Source organism: Leptodactylus fuscus, chromosome 8, assembly GCF_031893055.1.
Source record: "Leptodactylus fuscus isolate aLepFus1 chromosome 8, aLepFus1.hap2, whole genome shotgun sequence".
Lineage (NCBI taxonomy): Eukaryota > Metazoa > Chordata > Amphibia > Anura > Leptodactylidae > Leptodactylus > Leptodactylus fuscus.
Window position 1 is genome coordinate 78,049,866 of NC_134272.1, and position 19,463 is coordinate 78,069,328.

The window sequence follows — 19,463 nt, forward strand, 5'->3', positions numbered from 1 at the left end:
ATGTCCTTCCTTCCCTTTTTTGCAAATCTGACTTCCATGATGTAATTAGGATGCCAGTGCCTCAAGTATGCACACTAATAGAGGGCGCTGACTGAGAATGTGCAAGTCTATCTTCCATGATGTAATTAGGAAGACAGAGTCTCAGTCAAACAGACCTATAGAGGGCGCTCCCTTTAACATCATGCCGACCTTCTCAGAGGCCTTTGTTTGCAATGATGTTGGGACTATACCAGATACAGTCTTCTCAGCCAAGGACAGCCGTTTCGATGTATTTGCATCTCATCAGCTTGGTGCAGAGAAGACTGATCTGGCAGAGGTGAGAGGCCCTTTTTTTGGGCAGTATCTTCTATGGGAAGCTTAGTTCCTTTGCATTGCGTCTGAACCCTCTCGCTGCTTCTTGTTCCTTTTTTGAGGGTCCATGCAAGGGTTCAGCAACCTTTGGAGCATCCACCTCCTGAAGCCCCTGGCGGATTCTCCTTTTTGATCTGTGGATCCTAGAGTCCGAGTTGGACCCCTCATTCTTTGGGTGATCATGATTGCTGCTTTTGGCTCATCTCATGTTGCTGTCTACCTCCCTGCAAACCTCAAAACAGGCAACAGCGGACTTTATTTGCCACGTCAAGCTTTAAGTCCCAATTTCTTTCCTTTTGTATCCTATGTGCCCAATCTCCTTCCCTTAATCCTTACCCTACCCCTTATGGAGGCTCTTTTCATTTGCTATTTTTCCAATGTTTACTATTTTTTAAAACTGGAATAAAAAAAATTATGACAAAAAAAAATCCCAGCAGCAAAACAAGATGAAAGTTCTTCTGGACCTTTCATGATGGAATGAGTATGTGATTGGTCATGACATCCGACAAATGCTCATAAGTAACCAAAGATTCCTTTGATTTTTCATCCAGTTTAACAGCTGCTTCATCTTGTGAGGACCTGTAGGGTGAGGGTGGTTACAGGTGTGGTCCTCACTCAATCGTCTCCAGGACTGACAAATTGGTGTCAGGCAGGGCGTGAGAGACTTATGCACCTACACAGCTCTCCTAAGGACCATAACATAAGATACAGGCACTTTGTTTAGCAAGATTTTTTTTGGGGGGATGGGTAAAAAACACATCTTCTAGTGGAAAAATGCATGTTATGGGCCACTGACGGGGCAGTTTACTGTGTGAAGGGCGACTACATTGTGTGAGGGACTGTCCAAGGGCTACTAGAGGGCACTAAGACACTGAGAGGACATTTTAATGTGTAGTGCGAACTAAGCAGACATCACCACTATGTGTTATACATTGAAGGGCACTATTACCGTATTAGGGTACAAAGGGGCGTTGGCGGGTTTTGGGGCACAGCTTAACACAAGTGAATAAGCCTTAGCTGTACTACCAAGCAAAGCTGATACACAGCGTACAACACTTTGCAAGTAGTTCATCCGATCTCTGTGGTCTCCTTAAGCAGCTCCGGATAGGTCATCGATATCTTAGTCTCGGAAAACAGAGTAATGTAATATAAGCCGTACATGGTGTCTAATAACACGTCAGCTTCAGCTCTGATGGGCAGGATTTGAGTAACCCTTGCAGTACACACTACATACTATACACTACACCCTTGCAGTATACACTACATACTATACACTGTACCCTTGCAGTATACACTACATACTATACACTACACCCTTGCACTATATACTACACACTAGCACTATACACTATATACTACATACTATACACTACACCCTTGCACTATATACTACACACTAGCACTATACACTACATACTATACACTACACCCTTGCACTATATACTACACACTAGCACTACACACTATACACAGAACTCTAGCACTATATACTACACACTAGCACTGTACACTACACACAATACACTGCACACTAGCACTATACACTACATACTATACACTGCACACTAGCACTACACACTACATTATATACACTAGCACTACACACTTGCACTGCCTCCTTCCCTGGCTGCCTGTTTTTCCTTGCGCATGGAGTCACGTGACTCACACAGGAGCCGCCCCACGTGACTCTTCTATCAGCGCTACTGAAAGGAGTGACGTCACCTCCGCGTCTCTCGCTCGCTTGCACGCCCCGCCCCCTGCCGGTCAGGTCTTGCTCTGTCAGGTGAGTGCTATGTGGAATGGGGGGGAAGTCTGGACTGTCTCATTTGACGTAATAGGAGGAGGCGAGATTAATCCATTAAGTGCTTTATTCTGCAGACTAATTCCCATTTCCGGGTGAGGATGTGATGAATTACCAAATATGTTCTTATCATCCCTGTGCTGTGCCCGGCGGGTGTCTGCGTAGTGAGCTCCGGCCGGTGACCTCCCCCTCCCATTCTTATAGTGCGCGGTCCCGGTGTTCCCTCATACCTCATGAATGCGGTTACGAAGCGGCAAATGTTTCCGTAGCGTTTAATGTCTGCGTTATAGACTAGTGTAGCTGAGGTCACCTGTAAGAGCCTAGTACACACTGACTGCTATCACATGCCGGGATTTAGGGACATTTTTGATGCTTTTATTTATTTTCTTAGTCAGGAGCGGGTCCATAATGAAGGACAGATATAAAGGGGCTCCTGAGGTGATGTCACATGACCAGGTATCAATGGGGCTCCCTTCCATGTTAGTGAATGGAGTCAGACTGTGACCCCTCAGGGCGCCTCCACTTCTAGTCACAAAAAGATGGGGCAATGTTGTCTCTGTGACTAGAAGTGTCTTAGTCGCGGCTCCCTCAGGGTCTCCATCCAACTCCATTCACTAATATCTGTGAATAAATTGAGGCCAACGTTGTCGTGTAGCTAAAAAAAAAACCCAATGTGATTATAACATGTGAATATACTCTAATACGTGGCTCTTATTTGCATCGAAAACTGTCACAACTGCCCATGTGAATAAAGCCCTAATACTGATGGCGCAGCGCCAAGTACTGCGCCAGGAGATTATAGACTGTAGTTTAGCAGAATTCCTCAGGATGACTCGCATCAATCCAGGAATGTGGCGTAACAACTGCTCGGTACCCGCCATGGCAGACACAGAAACATGGCGGCAACCCTCTGTAAACAAGCAGTGTCATTGTATTCATATGGAGCCCTGAGCCCACTTGGTATATAGTAGAAGACATGGATGTACTGATATGTAGGGGAAACCTTAAAACATTAAAGGGTTGATTCAGCTCTAGGATAGATCAGGTGGGGTCTGACGGTCGGGACCCCCACAGATTTGCTGTTTCCCCATGTCGGCACCACTTTTAGTAGCAGCCATAGTGAGTACTGCAGTGGTTATCCCCAGGGTGTTGCTATAGGGGGTGCAGAGGTAGTTAGCGGTCACTACAGGGCCCCATTATATATACCACTATTATAAACGACACGAGATAGGCAGGGGCCCCATTACATATTTTGCATTGGGCTCAGAAGGTTCAAGTCTACACATCTGGTTGTTCCATTAAAGGCAACCCTTGCGGCCATTATTAAAAGTAAGACAAGTGAGCATGGCAGGTCATTCCCAAAAGAGATGATCTGTGCAGTTCTTTGTAGTCAAACCTCTGCCCATCTAGAATTAGTCTTATGGATCGGATATCAAGTTTAAAAATCTGGATAATCCCTTTTAGGTGCTTATACACAGTAGTCTAAAGTTAGAATGGACAATTTCATCCAACACGATGTAGTCGACCAGCGACAGACTGTGATCAGCTTTATCCAGTTGTTGCTTGTATTTGACTGTATACAGTGTAGTTGGACATTATATAAATGTTCACCAGAAACCCATTAAAAGGAAATTTTAAAAGATGTCAAAAAAGTTTTTCTAAAATGGAGTTGAAAAACTTAAAGAGGACCTTTCACTGATTTGGGCACAGGCAGTTCTATATACTGCCGGACAGCTGACAGTGCACTGAATTCAGCGCACTGTTGGCTTTCCGGATCTGTGCCCCGGATGAAGAGCTAGCGGTCCCGGTACCGTAGCTCTTTACAGTCAGAGGGGCATTCCTGACAGTCTGTCAGAAACGTCCTTCTCCACAGGAGCGCCTATCGCTCTGTACAGTGTGAGCAGGGAGGAACGCCCCCTCCCCTCCTGATAATACTCATCTATGGACGAGCACTGTGAGCAGAGGGAGGGGACGTTACTCCCCGCTCACACTGTACACAGCGATAGGCACTGCTGTGGAGAAGGATGTACCTGACTGAGTGTCAGGAACGCCCTTCTGACAGTAAAGAGCTATGGTACCGGGACTAATAGCTCTTTACCCGGGGCACAGATCGGGAAAGCCGACAGTGCGCTGAATTCAGTGCACTGTCCGCTGTCCAGCAGTATATAGAACTGCCTGTGCCCAAATCGGTAAAAGGTCCTCTTTAATTATTCCTTTCCTCAATTTACATAAAAAATAGGTGTTTCTGCATTTAAAAATTCCAGCAGTATAAAAAAAATTGTAATAAAAAAAGTATTTATTTCTTATGGTGAATGCCACAGTGGAAAATAAAAATCACACTGTATGAATCAGTCACTTCATTCTGGAGAATTCCGCAAAAGTCATGCTGGGAGAGTGAACTCAAGCCATGAGGAAATATAGCATTAGGGAATGTTATAGGTCAGTTTAATTTCTGACAAATTGATCAAATGTTGCTTGATAATAATTTTTGCAGCTTTTCATGAGTCTTGTTTATTAAGATCTATCTATTACGGTATATATCCGTTCAACAGCCAAACTACATCAACTTTTCCCAGTGGTTAGTGGTGTAAAATTGCAAAAAAATTGTGACTTTTTGACTCCCCAGTTCTGGAGGTCTTGATCAATTCCTCTCACTGTTTTGATATTGTTATTTTTTTTAAGCCAAAATCAAAAGTGGATTTAGAATCCGATGGCCGTGGCTGACTTTGTACGAGACGCTTGTCCTCACTACCAGTATAGTTATTGTCAGTCACTTTACCAGCTGTGGCCTCTTCCTTGACATCCAGTAGGTAAAGCACAACAGTGGAAAGCAATGGCCGTGCATCAGGAGTTAACCAGATTTATCTGCTTCTATTCCAGACTCAGCACAATGGTGGAGTTAATCCGGACGCTGTCCGATCACATCGACGATGTAAACTGCTGCTCGTTCTCGGACTCTTTCCTCGCTACGTGCTCCTTGGATAAAACTCTCCGGGTTTATTCATTGAAGGATTTTAAAGAGGTCTCCTTTTCCCCTCTGCGAGGACACACGTACGCTGTGCACTGCTGCTGCTTCTCCCCGAACCAAACCGTCCTGGCTTCATGTTCTACGGATGGTAAAACTATTCTCTGGAGTATGTACAATGGGCAGATTCTGGCGTCTCTGGAGCAGCCAAGTGGCAGCCCAGTCAGGGTTTGCAGGTTCTCACCCAGCGCCATGTACTTGGTTTCGGGGGCTGCGGATGGCTCTGTGGTTATGTGGAATGTCCCATTACTGAAGTTTCACAGGTATGTGGATGGAAAAAATAGTGAAAGTGAAGCAGATAACCTGGAGAGTTGTCTGCCCGTGTGTGAATCCTCTCCTAGCTGCTCGTGTAGTAACGTGGTCCTTTCCATTGTACTCTGTGGAAGCCACAAACACAGCTTAGAGATCATGGGAGTCAGAGGATTTTTTCCCTGAGGTTGGAGTACCACCTTTAAAGGAGTTATCTTGGGTCTACATTTTACCTATTGCTTTGCTGGGTTCTGTCAGTGCTGCATGTTGCGGTTTCTTAGCGGTCCTGGCTTACTGTCACATGAACTTGAACCAGCTACTGAGTTGTTCCATTTCCTCCTTCCTTTCCCGTGTTCTCTGCTGCTTACCTATACTACTGGGATAACAAACAACACTTAGCATAAAACATAACTTTTAATGTCAAATATGGTCAGCTAAAATCTTTCAACGGTATAGCTAGGGCTAAAATTAGAATACATAACTCAATGAGAAAAGTAGGGAACACTATAGAGATATAGCTTTTTTGCAATGTTCCTAGATACTGCAGGGTAGTTCAGCTTAGGGGAGTGATAATCACAACTTAACAGGTGACGGTTAGCACTAAATAGGTGCCTAGATGATGATAATCTCACTGATACTGTAGCTGATAATGTTGTATAGAGTAAATACCTTCTTCCCCCCTACTGTTTTGATGCTGTTCACACTGCCTTAAAGCGTCCACTCAATAACAAAGTTAACCTGACACCTAAACATATAACTAGTGTCCCTGTCCATTTGATAAATATGCCATTCTATAGGGTTCACACTAGATATGCTGTAAATAATTAATCTCTCTACGCGTTTCGATTACATATTCTCATCAGGAGAGGATAAGGAAAAATAATAAAGAAGATGTTGCGGTAAAAACCGCATTTCCCGGTTCCCCGATGGTGGGAGCCAGTACTCAGTGTCAGACGCTGACCGCTCTCATGCTGGGGTTTAAATAGAGCCCTAGCACTCTCACGGGCACGCCCACCATGCGTCATGCGGACCTCCACCAATGAGCTTGCAGAGTGTCCAAACAGGGGAAACTCCCCTTCCGTGGGCGTGTACATACTCCCACGGCGCTCTGTTATCCAGCACTTATACTATACTATGACAGAAGGAAACCAGAACGTACGTGATTTCTCATATTTATGCAGGCAGAGTATCGGACTGGGGCTACAGTAAGTCCTATTACTGGTGACATCAAGTGGGCATCGGGCTTACAATATCTGATTTTAGTCTCGCATCATTGGATCATTTAGACCCTAATAACATATCAGAGACATAGTTTATATCTCCAAGATGCGATACCATATTTAGGACTGGAGGAGGTTATCGATCTATTATTAAGCCGTTCGACACCTACATTGTGATCTTACATCCTGATCACAGTCTCTATCCTGCAGTGACCGATCCTACAGGAAAAACGCAACCCCCCCACTGCCAGTGTGAATTGTGCTTATAATGATGCTTTGAAGAACTCAATCAATCAAGCTAGGTACCTAGTAGTCATGTATGGTTCTAACTTCTGATAAATGTGTGAACAATGTTCAGCACGAACACCTCTAAGATGACCAAATATAACTAGGGTGTTCACATTAACACTTGTAGCTGGTTAGAGATGAATATATCCCTGGTCAATGCGGTTCAGGTTCCTACTATCAATGTGAATAGGGTCTAAACCAGATTCACCAAAGATAACCCAAAACAAAGTCTCCACATTAACCCTCATGACTAGTCACACATGGGTATGTCTCTGATACAAAGAACATATCTCCAGCCAATTCTACTTGATTCAAAAATAAAAAATCAAAAATCAATAAGGCTGAAACCAAATTTGATTTTTGTCATTCTTTATCATTGCACAAACATCACAACTGGTTGCACCTCTTCCATGACCAATCCTACAGGAAAAACGCAACCCCCCATTGCCAGTGTGAATAGTGCTTATAATGATGCTTTAAAAAACTCAATCAATCAAGCTAGGTACCTAGTAGTCATGTATGGTTCTGACTTCTGACAGTTCTTCAGTGCGGGGTCGGGGGGATCAAAGTTCACTACAGAAATAAATAGAAATACTCCCTTACCTGAAACACAACCAAGAACTGATGAAATGCAGGTTGTGAATCTCTCTAAACATGAACTGACAGCAGCCAAACTTAGTGTACTCAAAAAAGGTTTATCATTTGTACCAACGACACAGTTTGACTTATTCTCATGGGTTAAGGATATATCATTATTTACACGCAAGCTGAAATGGGTGAAACACATGAACACAGTTAATAAAAGAAAATGTGAGGAAATGGGTATTGATCCTGAAGATCTGGAGAATCTTAGGTTACTTGAAGAACTATGGAGGGAGGGGGAGGGAATTGAGGAAGTCAGGTCCCTCACTGATCTCCAACCAAAAAGTACCAGTGCACCCCCAGTGAATGAGAGTGGGTCCATAGAAATTTTTGAACAGATGGTAATCAGAGATCTGACTAGACTTAGGACATCTGATCTAGTTAAAGGCAATAATCTGACACATACCGAGATGACGGCATTAAAAGATCTATCAAACAACGGAGAAATCGTTATCAAGCCGTCAGACAAAGGCGGGAACGTCATTGTTATGGATCGTGAAATATATGTGAAAATGTGCCTGTCACTCTTGGAGGACCGGGACACCTATAGAGTCCTTGACCGAAATCCCACGAGCATTTTCAAAAAAGAACTAGATTCTATCTTAAAGAGGGCGTTTGATAAAGGCCTAATAAGTAAGAAGGAACTGATGTTCATGGAAAATAAATCCCCCACTGTACCTACGTTTTACAGTCTCCCCAAGCTCCATAAAGGGGTGTCACCTCTTAAAGGAAGACCCATAGTCTCGGGCATAGGGGGACTAACACAGGGGACGAGTATCTATTTGGATAAGGTACTACGTCCATTTGTGTCATCACTTTCCTCCTATGCCCGAGACACGATGGATGTCCTGAGACAGTTACAGGACGTCCATCTTCCACCTAATTCTTTTCTGGCGTCTCTAGACGTAGAGGCGCTTTATAGCTTGATCCCGCATGACAAGGGATGTGCAGCTATTAGGTACTTCCTACAGAGCAGGAGAACACAACTTACAGACCATGGCGAGTTTATCTTGGAGTTATTGGAGTTCGTGCTGACTAGGAATTATTTTACATTTGACGGGCGCTTCTTCCACCAGCAGCGGGGGACCGCTATGGGGAGTTCAGCGACCCCGACATATGCAAATTTATTTTTAGGCTGGTGGGAGGAGCGCCTAGTCTTTACAGATCAGCACGAACAGTGGACTCCAGATATCTCGCTATGGTTACGTTATATTGATGACATGTTAGTGTTGTGGACAGGTACAGTTGAGAGCTTCCATGCTTTCGTTGAAAAATTAAACATCAATGACATCAATATGAGATTTACCTCAACCATTGACCCGGTCACCATAACGTTTTTGGATATCACGGTCACTATTGATAAATCTGGCAGATTAGAAACAAGTCTTTTTCGTAAAGAAACAGCCATGAATTCCCTCCTCAGATGGGATAGCTACCATCCGGCACCCCTAAGAAGGGGGATACCTAAAGGACAATTCCTGCGGGTTCGCAGGAACTGCTCCGATTTGCAGGATTTCCATCAGAAATCACATGACTTGGGAGCCAGATTTAAACAACGTGGTTATCCTGACTCACTGCTTTCTGAAGCAAAGGAGTTTGCAGAGTGCAGTAATAGAGCGGAATTACTGACACCAAGACAACATTTGAGAGATAACAATAGGGTGGTCAGGTTAATAGGCAGCTATGACCGTGGATACAAAAGTGTTTTAGGTATTTTGAGATCTTATTGGGATATTCTTACAATGGACCCAGAGGTGAAACCCCTTATAAACGATACACCGAGTGTCACTTACAGGAGAGGTAAAAATTTATGGGATCTTTTGGTCCATAGTCATCTTAGACCCACTGTTCCCGAAAGGACATGGCTAAACCGAGATATTCCACAAGGCACGTACAAATGTGGTACATGTAGAGCATGTGATTATATTCAAAAAGGGAACTCGGTATTGAGTGTGACAACAAATAGGTTTTATGATACGAGACAGTTCATAAACTGCCGGACGGCAGGAGTGATTTATTGCGTCACATGTCCGTGCCCACTGAACTATGTTGGTAAGACCCGACGGGAACTAAAAAAGAGGGTCCTTGAACATGTGGGCTATGTAAATAGAAAAGAAGACAAGACCCTCTCCAATCATGTGTGGCAATGTCATGGGGGGAACCCTGGAGTTTTGAAATTCCAAGGGATCGAGCATATACCTGAACCAGTAAGGGGTGGTGACTGGGACCGCCTCCTTTTACAACATGAGGCGAGATGGATTTTTAAATTTGAATGTGTAAAACCTAAAGGTCTTAATGACCAGATTTCCTTTGCCCCATTTATCTAAATTATGAATAGGCAGTGTATATGGAAGAGGTGCAACCAGTTGTGATGTTTGTGCAATGATAAAGAATGACAAAAATCACGTTTGGTTTCAGCCTTATTGATTTTTTATTTTTGAATCAAGTTGAATTGGCTGGAGATATGTTCTTTGAATCAGAGACATACCCATGTGTGACCAGTCATGAGGGTTAATGTGGAGACTTTGTGGTTTTGGGTTATCCGTGGTGAATCTGGTTTAGACCCTATTCACATTGATAGTAGGAACCTGAACCGCATTGACCAGGGATATATTCATCTCTAACCAGCTACAAGTGTTAATGTGAACACCCTAGTTATATATGGTCATCTTAGGGGTGTTCATGTTGAACATTGTTCACACATATATCAGAAGTCAGAACCATACATGACTACTAGGTACCTAGCTTGATTGATTGAGTTTTTTAAAGCATCATTATAAGCACTATTCACACTGGCAATGGGGGGTTGCGTTTTTCCTGTAGGATCGGTCATGGAAGAGGTGCAACCAGTTGTGATGTTTGTGCAATGATAAAGAATGACAAAAATCAAATTTGGTTTCAGCCTTATTGATTTTTTATTTTTGAATCAAGTAGAATTGGCTGGAGATATATTCTTTGTATCAGAGACATACCCATGTGTGACCAGTCATGAGGGTTAATGTGGAGACTTTGTTTTGGGTTATCTTTGGTGAATCTGGTTTAGACCCTATTCACATTGATAGTAGGAACCTGAACCGCATTGACCAGGGATATATTCATCTCTAACCAGCTACAAGTGTTAATGTGAACACCCTAGTTATATATGGTCATCTTAGAGGTGTTCGTGCTGAACATTGTTCACACATGTATCAGAAGTTAGAACCATACATGACTACTAGGTACCTAGCTTGATTGATTGAGTTCTTCAAAGCATCATTATAAGCACAATTCACACTGGCAGTGGGGGGGTTGCGTTTTTCCTGTAGGATCGGTCACTGCAGGATAGAGACTGTGATCAGGATGTAAGATCACAATGTAGGTGTCGAACGGCTTAATAATAGATCGATAACCTCCTCCAGTCCTAAATATGGTATCGCATCTTGGAGATAAAAAATATGTCTCTGATATGTTATTAGGGTCTAAATGATCCAATGATGCGAGACTAAAATCAGATATTGTAAGCCCGATGCCCACTTGATGTCACCAGTAATAGGACTTACTGTAGCCCCAGTCCGATACTCTGCCTGCATAAATATGAGAAATCACGTACGTTCTGGTTTCCTCCTGTCATAGTATAGTATAAGTGCTGGATAACAGAGCGCCGCGGGAGTATGTACACGCCCACGGAAGGGGAGTTTCCCCTGTTTGGACACTCTGCAAGCTCATTGGTGGAGGTCCGCATGACGCATGGTGGGCGTGCCCGTGAGAGTGCTAGGGCTCTATTTAAACCCCAGCATGAGAGCGGTCAGCGTCTGACACTGAGTACTGGCTCCCACCATCGGGGAACCGGGAAATGCGGTTTTTACCGCAACATCTTCTTTATTATTTTTCCTTATCCTCTCCTGATGAGAATATGTAATCGAAACGCGTAGAGAGATTAATTATTTACAGCATATCTAGTGTGAACCCTATAGAATGGCATATTTATCAAATGGACAGGGACACTAGTTATATGTTTAGGTGTCAGGTTAACTTTGTTATTGAGTGGACGCTTTAGGGCAGTGTGAACAGCATCAAAACAGTAGGGGGGAAGAAGGTATTTACTCTATACAACATTGTTATCAGCTACAGTATCAGTGAGATTATCATCATCTAGGCACCTATTTAGTGCTAACCGTCACCTGTTAAGTTGTGATTATTACTCCCCTAAGCTGAACTACCCTGCAGTATGTAGGAACATTGCAAAAAAGCTATATCTCTATAGTGTTCCCTACTTTTCTCATTGAGTTATGTATTCTAATTTTAGCCCTAGCTATACTGTTGAAAGATTTTAGCTGACCATATTTGACATTAAAAGTTATGTTTTATGCTAAGTGTTGTTTGTTATAAGAGAAAGTGTAGCAGTCAGTGCCCATTGAGATTGACTATACTACTGGGAGTTGACAGACCGGGTCATTGTACAGTAAAGCCAAGCCCAATACCTGTGAACACAAGGAGGAGGGAATAGATGGTGCTGGTTCTGATCACTTGACTATGAGTTGCAACCACCCCGGCAACCCAAAATGCTACAGAACCTGGATATCACTGAGGGAAAAGTGTGCATGTATAAAATCAAATCCGAAAACTGCCCAATAATTACCCCCCCCCCCCCCCCCTTTGGTGAAATGTTATGGGCTATGGGTAATCACCAATATTTAGGTGATGTCCCCCTATATTGCCCAATGGCCACTGGAGGATTCAGCGGTCACATTGCCTTTAATTGGTGTGGCAGTATAGCATGGGAATTCAGCGGTCACATTGCCTTTAATTGGTATGGCAGTATAGCATGGGGAATTTGTGTAACTTCAACTCCAGGGTCCATTTAGTGAGTCATTTACTTATTTTAGGCCGCTTTGTAAATTTTTTGAAAAATTTTTCTTTGTACCTGTATTCTACACTCTAAAATAATCCCATTGCAGAGACCCTCAGCTTGTGTCAGGGTACATTCATGTACTGTAACCTATATGTAAGTTATGTATATATGATATGAATATATATAATAATAATTCATTTTATTTATATAGCACCAACATATTCCTATATATAAAAAATATATGTCGAGCCGTACTTTGTGACTCTTCCTCCTTGCAGATCAGGCCTGGTGAAGGACGGCTCTCTGGTGGCTTGTGCCTACTCCCCTGGTGGGAACATTTTCATCACGGGTTCCTCATGTGGAGACCTGACAGCCTGGGATGAGAACATGCGATGTCTGTACAGTGACAAGGCTCACGACCTGGGAGTGACATGCTGTGATTTCTCCTCAAAGACAGTAACTGGTCAGTAACCAGAGTGTCATGTGTGATATGATGTCATAGGAGATGTGAATGAAATGGACATTAGCAGACACCCAGTTTTAGTCATTGGGGTTACTTGGTCTCCATTTGTGTCCACTATAATAGTAGTCTGTTTGTCCATTCTTCTGGTCTTCTGACAAACCTGGCACAGACATATCTTGTATCATTACTCTGTTCACGGGCTCTGTTCCCTGTCAGTGAATAGAAATAGTACAATGAACATTCAGGGGAGGAGAACCTGGTGAAGGACTGTGTTCTGGAATACACAGCTGAGGGGTTGCTACAATGTATCCAGTCTAGACCATCCTTGTCCTGATGTTGTGCTACTATGTACTGTATCATGTACAATGTTTCAGACTGGAGAAGAGGCTATGTTCTGAGTACTCGCCATATGGATGGCTATCAGTTAATGTCCGTTAGAAGTCTGTTGCCCATAGACTTCAAAGTTGAAAAAATAACGGGCACTTGCTGTTGTTTTTTTCAAATGGACAGAAAAGTCCTGCATGTAGGATTTTTTTTTTCTGCTTGAAGAAATGGACAGGGGTGTAAACGGACACTAATGGACACAAGATAAAATGCCATTGAAATGAATGAAAATTTCAGACAGACCAGCTAGTGTCCGTTGCTAAAATCCTGTATGGACAATAACCACGGACACTGCTGACAGAATCCAATGGTAGTGTGAACGGCCCCTAAGGGTGTGATACCCGGGACCCACACAGATCAGTTGTTTGAAGTGGCAGAAGGATTCTGGTCAGCACCACTTTTACATCACAAGTTAGTGACGTTGTGTTCATTGGTCACATGACCTGTTTGTACCTCAACCCAGTGTGTGTATGTGTGTGTGTGTGTATATATATATATATATATATATATATATATATATATATATATATATACACACACACACACTCAATGTATGCTAGCAGGCTATTAATAGTTCTTTTTTTACATTCTACTTCTCAGACACAACCCGTGGCGTTGAATGCTTTCAGATGGCATCTTGTGGTCAAGATAATGAAATTCGGATCTGGCTGATCTCAGTTGTGTGTGAGAAAGGTAATGATACCCTTGTAGTTATATCTATGTGTTTCTTGTGCCGCAGATCACATCATTTACAGGCTTTTTGTCTTTACTATGAAGGCTTTGACATGAGATGTAAATTAACCCTGAGTGGACATTCAGCCCCCATCCTGTCTTGTGCGTTCTCCAGTGATGGGGAAACCATTGTCTCTGGGTAAGCAGATTCTTAAAGGGATTCTCCACAGGTGTGACATGTATGACACTAGTTTCATTGAGGCCCCTCCATATTTCCTCCATCACCAGAAACCTACATTGATATCTTATGAGATTCACCTTAGTTTAGGTGTCTGAGAAATTAAGAGTATTATCGCAGTCTGTGTACTGCGCTGTGGAATATGTTGGTGCTGCATAAGCAGATGAGCTGGAAGCTAGAAGACATGGGATGAAGTAACCTATATGGTCCCTCTTGTATACTAGACTTGTTCTCACCCCAGAGAGATGAGGCAGGTTGTTATTCAAGGGAAACTTTGTAATGTCATTTCACACAAGGACACTAGAGGGCAGCAAACTATGTACAAGTTGTAGCCAAATGTAAGAAACAAAAAGACTGGAAAACATTGAAGAGTCTTATGTTAATACCCGATATATTACTGTTCTCATTATATACACATGAGTATATCACTGATATAACATCACCGACTGTACAATATTTTATTTTTCAGTATAAACTTTACATTTTAATTACTTTTATGACCTATATAACATAATATATGCAATGTAAACAATGTTACAAGATGACATCAGAGCAGATTATTACAGTGCTCAGAAACCTGGCGAATACATATCTACAGTGATCCATACTTTATATTTACAGGTCTGTGGACAAATCAGTTATTATATATGGAGCAGTAAGTATGTTATCTTTATTGTTATTAAATAGCCTTAATGAGAACTTGTCATGAGATTTCCAGTGCCCTATCTGATATCAGGATATGATAGAGTAAAGAAGCTGAGCTCTGTGATATATAGGGCTATGGGATATAGGAGAGAAGCTGAGTTCTGTGATATATAGGGCTATGGGATATAGGAGAGAAGCTGAGTTCTGTGATATATAGGGCTATGGGATATAGGAGAGAAGCTGAGTTCTGTGATATATAGGGCTATGGGATATAGGAGAGAAGCTGAGTTCTGTGATATATGGGGTTATAGGATAGAGGAGAGAAGCTGAGCTCTGCGATATATAGGGTTATATGATGGAGGAGAGAAGCTGAGCTCTGCGATATATAGGGTTATATGATGGAGGAGAGAAGCTGAGCTCTGCGATATATAGGGTTATATGATGGAGGAGAGAAGCTGAGCTCTGTGATATATAGGATTATATGATAGAGGAGAGAAGCTGAGCTCTGTGATATATAGGTTATATGATAGAGGAGAGAAGCTGAGCTCTGTGATATATAGGTTATATGATAGAGGAGAGAAGCTGAGCTCTGTGATATATAGGGTTATATGATAGAGGAGAGAAGCTGAGCTCTGTGATATATAGGATTATATGATAGAGGAGAGAAGCTGAGCTCTGTGATATATAGGGTTATATGATAGAGGAGAGAAGCTGAGCTCTGTGATATATAGGGTTATATGATAGAGGAGAGAAGCTGAGCTCTGTGATATATGTATATAAAAACTTAGCGTATTGATTTTTTTGTCTTCTAGAAAACCGGCATCACTCTTCATATCCTCACTCATCACAAACGGTGAGTAAAATTGAGTGAACTATTTGTGATCCTATAATGTATTATGATATATATTATATACACACATATGATTTTTTTGGCATTGGATAATGTAATATAGAATATATAGTTACCTGTAAATGTGTCCATAAGGATTGGACATTACTCCTATATAAATCCTTACTAGATATGAATCCTGTGGGTTATTATAAGATGTTCCAGTCATTGCAGATACATTTTGCTTACTGAGGATGTTCTGTACCATGTAAACAGCCTTACCCCATGTTACCCTGGGCAGGGTGGCTGCTCTGACCTTGGCACACGTCACTGTCATGTCAGGAATGTGCACTAGGTGCATATTATAAGCTCATAGGCTCAGCTGCCAAAGGAGGAACAATGGGGCGCCGTGTTCTGTGTGTGTCATATTTTCCTGTATTTGGAAATAGCAGGTAAACAAGTAGATGAGCTCCGGAGCAGCGCTCTAACCGGGTCATGATAAGACCTCTATGCCAGGGTGCACCCAGTTTTATATCATCACCAGGTTGCTATTTCCTCACTAGATACGTGACAGCCTGTGCCCTCGCTGCAAACCAACCTCTGCTGGCCACAGGTTCTATGGACAAGACCGTGACCATCTGGAAACTGGGACAAACAAGTGATTCACCAGGCAAGTTCTTTCCAAGCCGACCCATTATGATGTTCTTGTGAAATTATTTCACATCCAAGTAAGAAGAAAACACATAATAACAATGACAAGTACATTGAGGCAGATGTTATAGACCGCAGGTGGCAGCACTTGGCATTTTCAGATGATTGGTCCTTGTCCACTATAACTCAGGAATTAGAAGCCTTTCAGCTCAGCCCATTCACTTGAATGGGACTGAGCTGTAATCAGGACATGTCCCATGAACATAATGTCACATTGTTTGTGAAGCAGGAAGTGGCGCTAATGGATCAAACAGCTGATCTGCAGGGGTGCGGAATGTTAGACCCCACAGATCTGCTTTAGTTATGACCTTTACTAAGGATAGGTCAATAGTTTAAAAGTCTGAGAAAATCCCTTTAAATAAGAATGGTTGCGATAGGCGATTGTTCACTTTCCCTGCTGCTCCCATTTTTTATGTAGATTACACACTCCCTTTACATCAGTCCTTGAATTGAAACTTGGAGGCCAATGCCCATCTCCTTATTGCCACCCATGGCCTGAACTATGTAGATTTCTGTGGTCTCCAGTCCGCTCATGGTTGGGTTTTCTTTGTGTTGCAGCTCCCAGAATAAGAAGAAATACAGAGTTTCACATAGAGTTGTGGACGGAGGAGGAGGTGAGAGCGTGGCTGAGCAGCGAGGGCCTGGCCGAGGTAGAAGAACAATTCAGGAGCAACAACATCGATGGTAAAGAATTACTTAGCCTGACCAAGGACGTCCTGCAGCACGATCTCCACATCGGTAGGCACGGGAGGTCGTTTTCTGGGGATTTTGTTATATTCATAGACTTGTGACAAGACCTGGTCATTGCATTTCTGTTTTGGTAGACTCCTTAGGGCTGAGAAATAAGATTTTGAGGAAGATTGAAGACCTGAAAAGTAAAATGAAGGCGACATCTTGTAACGTCCCAGAGGAATTTCTCTGCCCCATTACATGTGAGATTATGAAGGATCCGGTCATTGCATCAGGTGAGGTGTTCATAGGAACAGATAGCACATGGACCAAAAATGTAACTGTGTGCACAGGGTCCAAAGAAGTCTGTCCAGTCTCTATTATAGAATAAGGGGCTATTGGGAGAGGTGCTGCCTCTCATTGGAGGGGTTAACCAGCAATAGTGTCTGATCCCTGGGAGTGAATGGGGTCACTTACAATGGGACTGTCAGAGATCCCCAATGTCCGCCTTCCATCAGTCATTTATAAGTACTTGGTGGTGGTGGTGTGTGTTCACTGCTCCTCCATCTACTTCTATGCAGTTACATAAGGAGTTAATTTATTTTTCAGCCGACCAGAACTTGGGGGCAGATCTCGTCGCCCCCCATTAATTAGCCGCTCACGTTCTTGTTTCTCTTCTTCCTATTTACACATGAAAGCATTCGGCAAGCGGAGACTTCTGAGCATCAGAGACTAATTCAGTGACAGATCTGGGAGAAAAATTTACAAAGTAATTTCACATTCGCGCTGATGGACGATTCACACAGAACTGTAGATAAAACGAGACCACAACAGAAAGTGCAGTTTTATGCTGAAATATGTAGAACAAAGGTGGACTCAGCATATTATATACTGTACACAGCGCATGGCCACGTTATTACAAACACCCGCCCTCTGCCAAATGTACGGACATTAGATACTATAGGGTGGCAGAAGATCAATGAGCGAGTTTTCTGTGAAATCAGTTTGAGAGCAAATCCACATTCTATAGGAAAATCAAGTGATCAGGAGGAGACCTGGTCATTAGTCGGGGGGCCAGGCTTTCATATACTGCCACCTTGTGGGGCTTTCTAGTGCAACAGTGTCGAAGGTATAGAATGGTAAGGGTGAGGGAAAAAAAAAAAAAAACATTCAAAGGAATAAAGTCAGAGAAATTTGATCTGATGACAGGCAGTGCAGTGTTATGTAAACTATAGGTGACTACAACGCTGGAGTCCAAATAACGTGCACAAAGAAAACAGACTGTGCAGGAAAACCAGCAAGAATGGTTTCACGGAACAGATGTGGTCTGCACAAAAGTCCAGATTTCAGCCATCCCATGAGAATTTGGCATATATATTTCTATGTGTGTACATGTATGCACACAATATTAATGCAGCTTTTATTCTTCTCACTACAGATGGATACTCTTATGAGAGAAAAGCCATTGAAAGCTGGATCAGTACGAGGCGGAGCAGCCCCATGACCAACCTGCCCTTAGAGAACCTTCTCCTCACACCCAACAGGACACTAAAGATGGCGCTGAACCGATGGCTAGACACCAGGGCACAGGAAATCTCATCATCTTGCTGAACCTTTTATCCTCCATTTCCACATGTGGCCTTACAATGCAGTATACACAACAGCGTATGTACAAGTGTACGGATGATTTATTAGTTTGTCTTCCAACCCTTGATCTCTCCTATATCGGTAAGACGTGTCCTCTGTATACCAGGTGTATACATGGCCTCTACTGTAGTTTATCTGCTCTTTACTTTAAACTCTGTGGTTACTAATCCAAACACAAACCCTTTAGCTGTACCCTATATTGTCCTATAGTGTACAAGCAGTGATGTACGGGATGAGGATCTCTGTACAGTGAGACAGGATTATGATGGTGATCCGAGACCATTCGTCTGAATCTCGGTGTTACATTGTATATATGTACAGTAATATTGAGTGCTGATCTGTATATAAGATTGTTAGGATTAATGAATTGAACAGCAAGAATAAACTTCTAGTTACCATTGTCATGGCTACACCTATGTATTGTAATTCCTTGGTAAGCCACTCACTATCTTGAATAGCCCTGCAGGACATGGGACATTCTAGTTCTACACTGATACAAGGTAGCCGCACAGTAAGACACCGCCATAACCAATGCCAAGACATATGACATGTGTAGATACATGACCCTCATCCATACAGGAGAGAGCCATGGATAGGCATACTAGCTGGTACCCGCGACTTCGTCTGCGGTAATTGTAGAAGTGGGTATATACAGGCGCGGGTAAGGTTTTCGTACTGTGTATAAGGGATGGGATATGAAATGTAACTGTGTATCTTGTTTTTGCTGTAATTCTGAGAGCACATGAGACTTTTGTATTGAATGTAATTTGTATTTCAGCCGCTATACGGTGTTGGTAT

General features: G+C 42.7%; 1 protein-coding gene across 1 annotated transcript; it reads left to right on the forward strand.

Moving 5' to 3' along the window:
• Positions 1-1,610: 1,610 nt before the first annotated feature.
• Positions 1,611-19,463, forward strand: WDSUB1 (WD repeat, sterile alpha motif and U-box domain containing 1). The gene is made up of 11 exons (XM_075284496.1): positions 1,611-2,134; positions 5,033-5,440; positions 12,686-12,870; positions 13,855-13,947; positions 14,032-14,125; positions 14,786-14,819; positions 15,622-15,662; positions 16,202-16,308; positions 16,908-17,087; positions 17,174-17,314; positions 18,457-19,463. Exons 2-11 carry the CDS (start codon positions 5,043-5,045, stop codon positions 18,627-18,629), a joined length of 1,446 nt encoding a protein of 481 aa, XP_075140597.1. The 5' UTR covers positions 1,611-2,134; positions 5,033-5,042; the 3' UTR covers positions 18,630-19,463.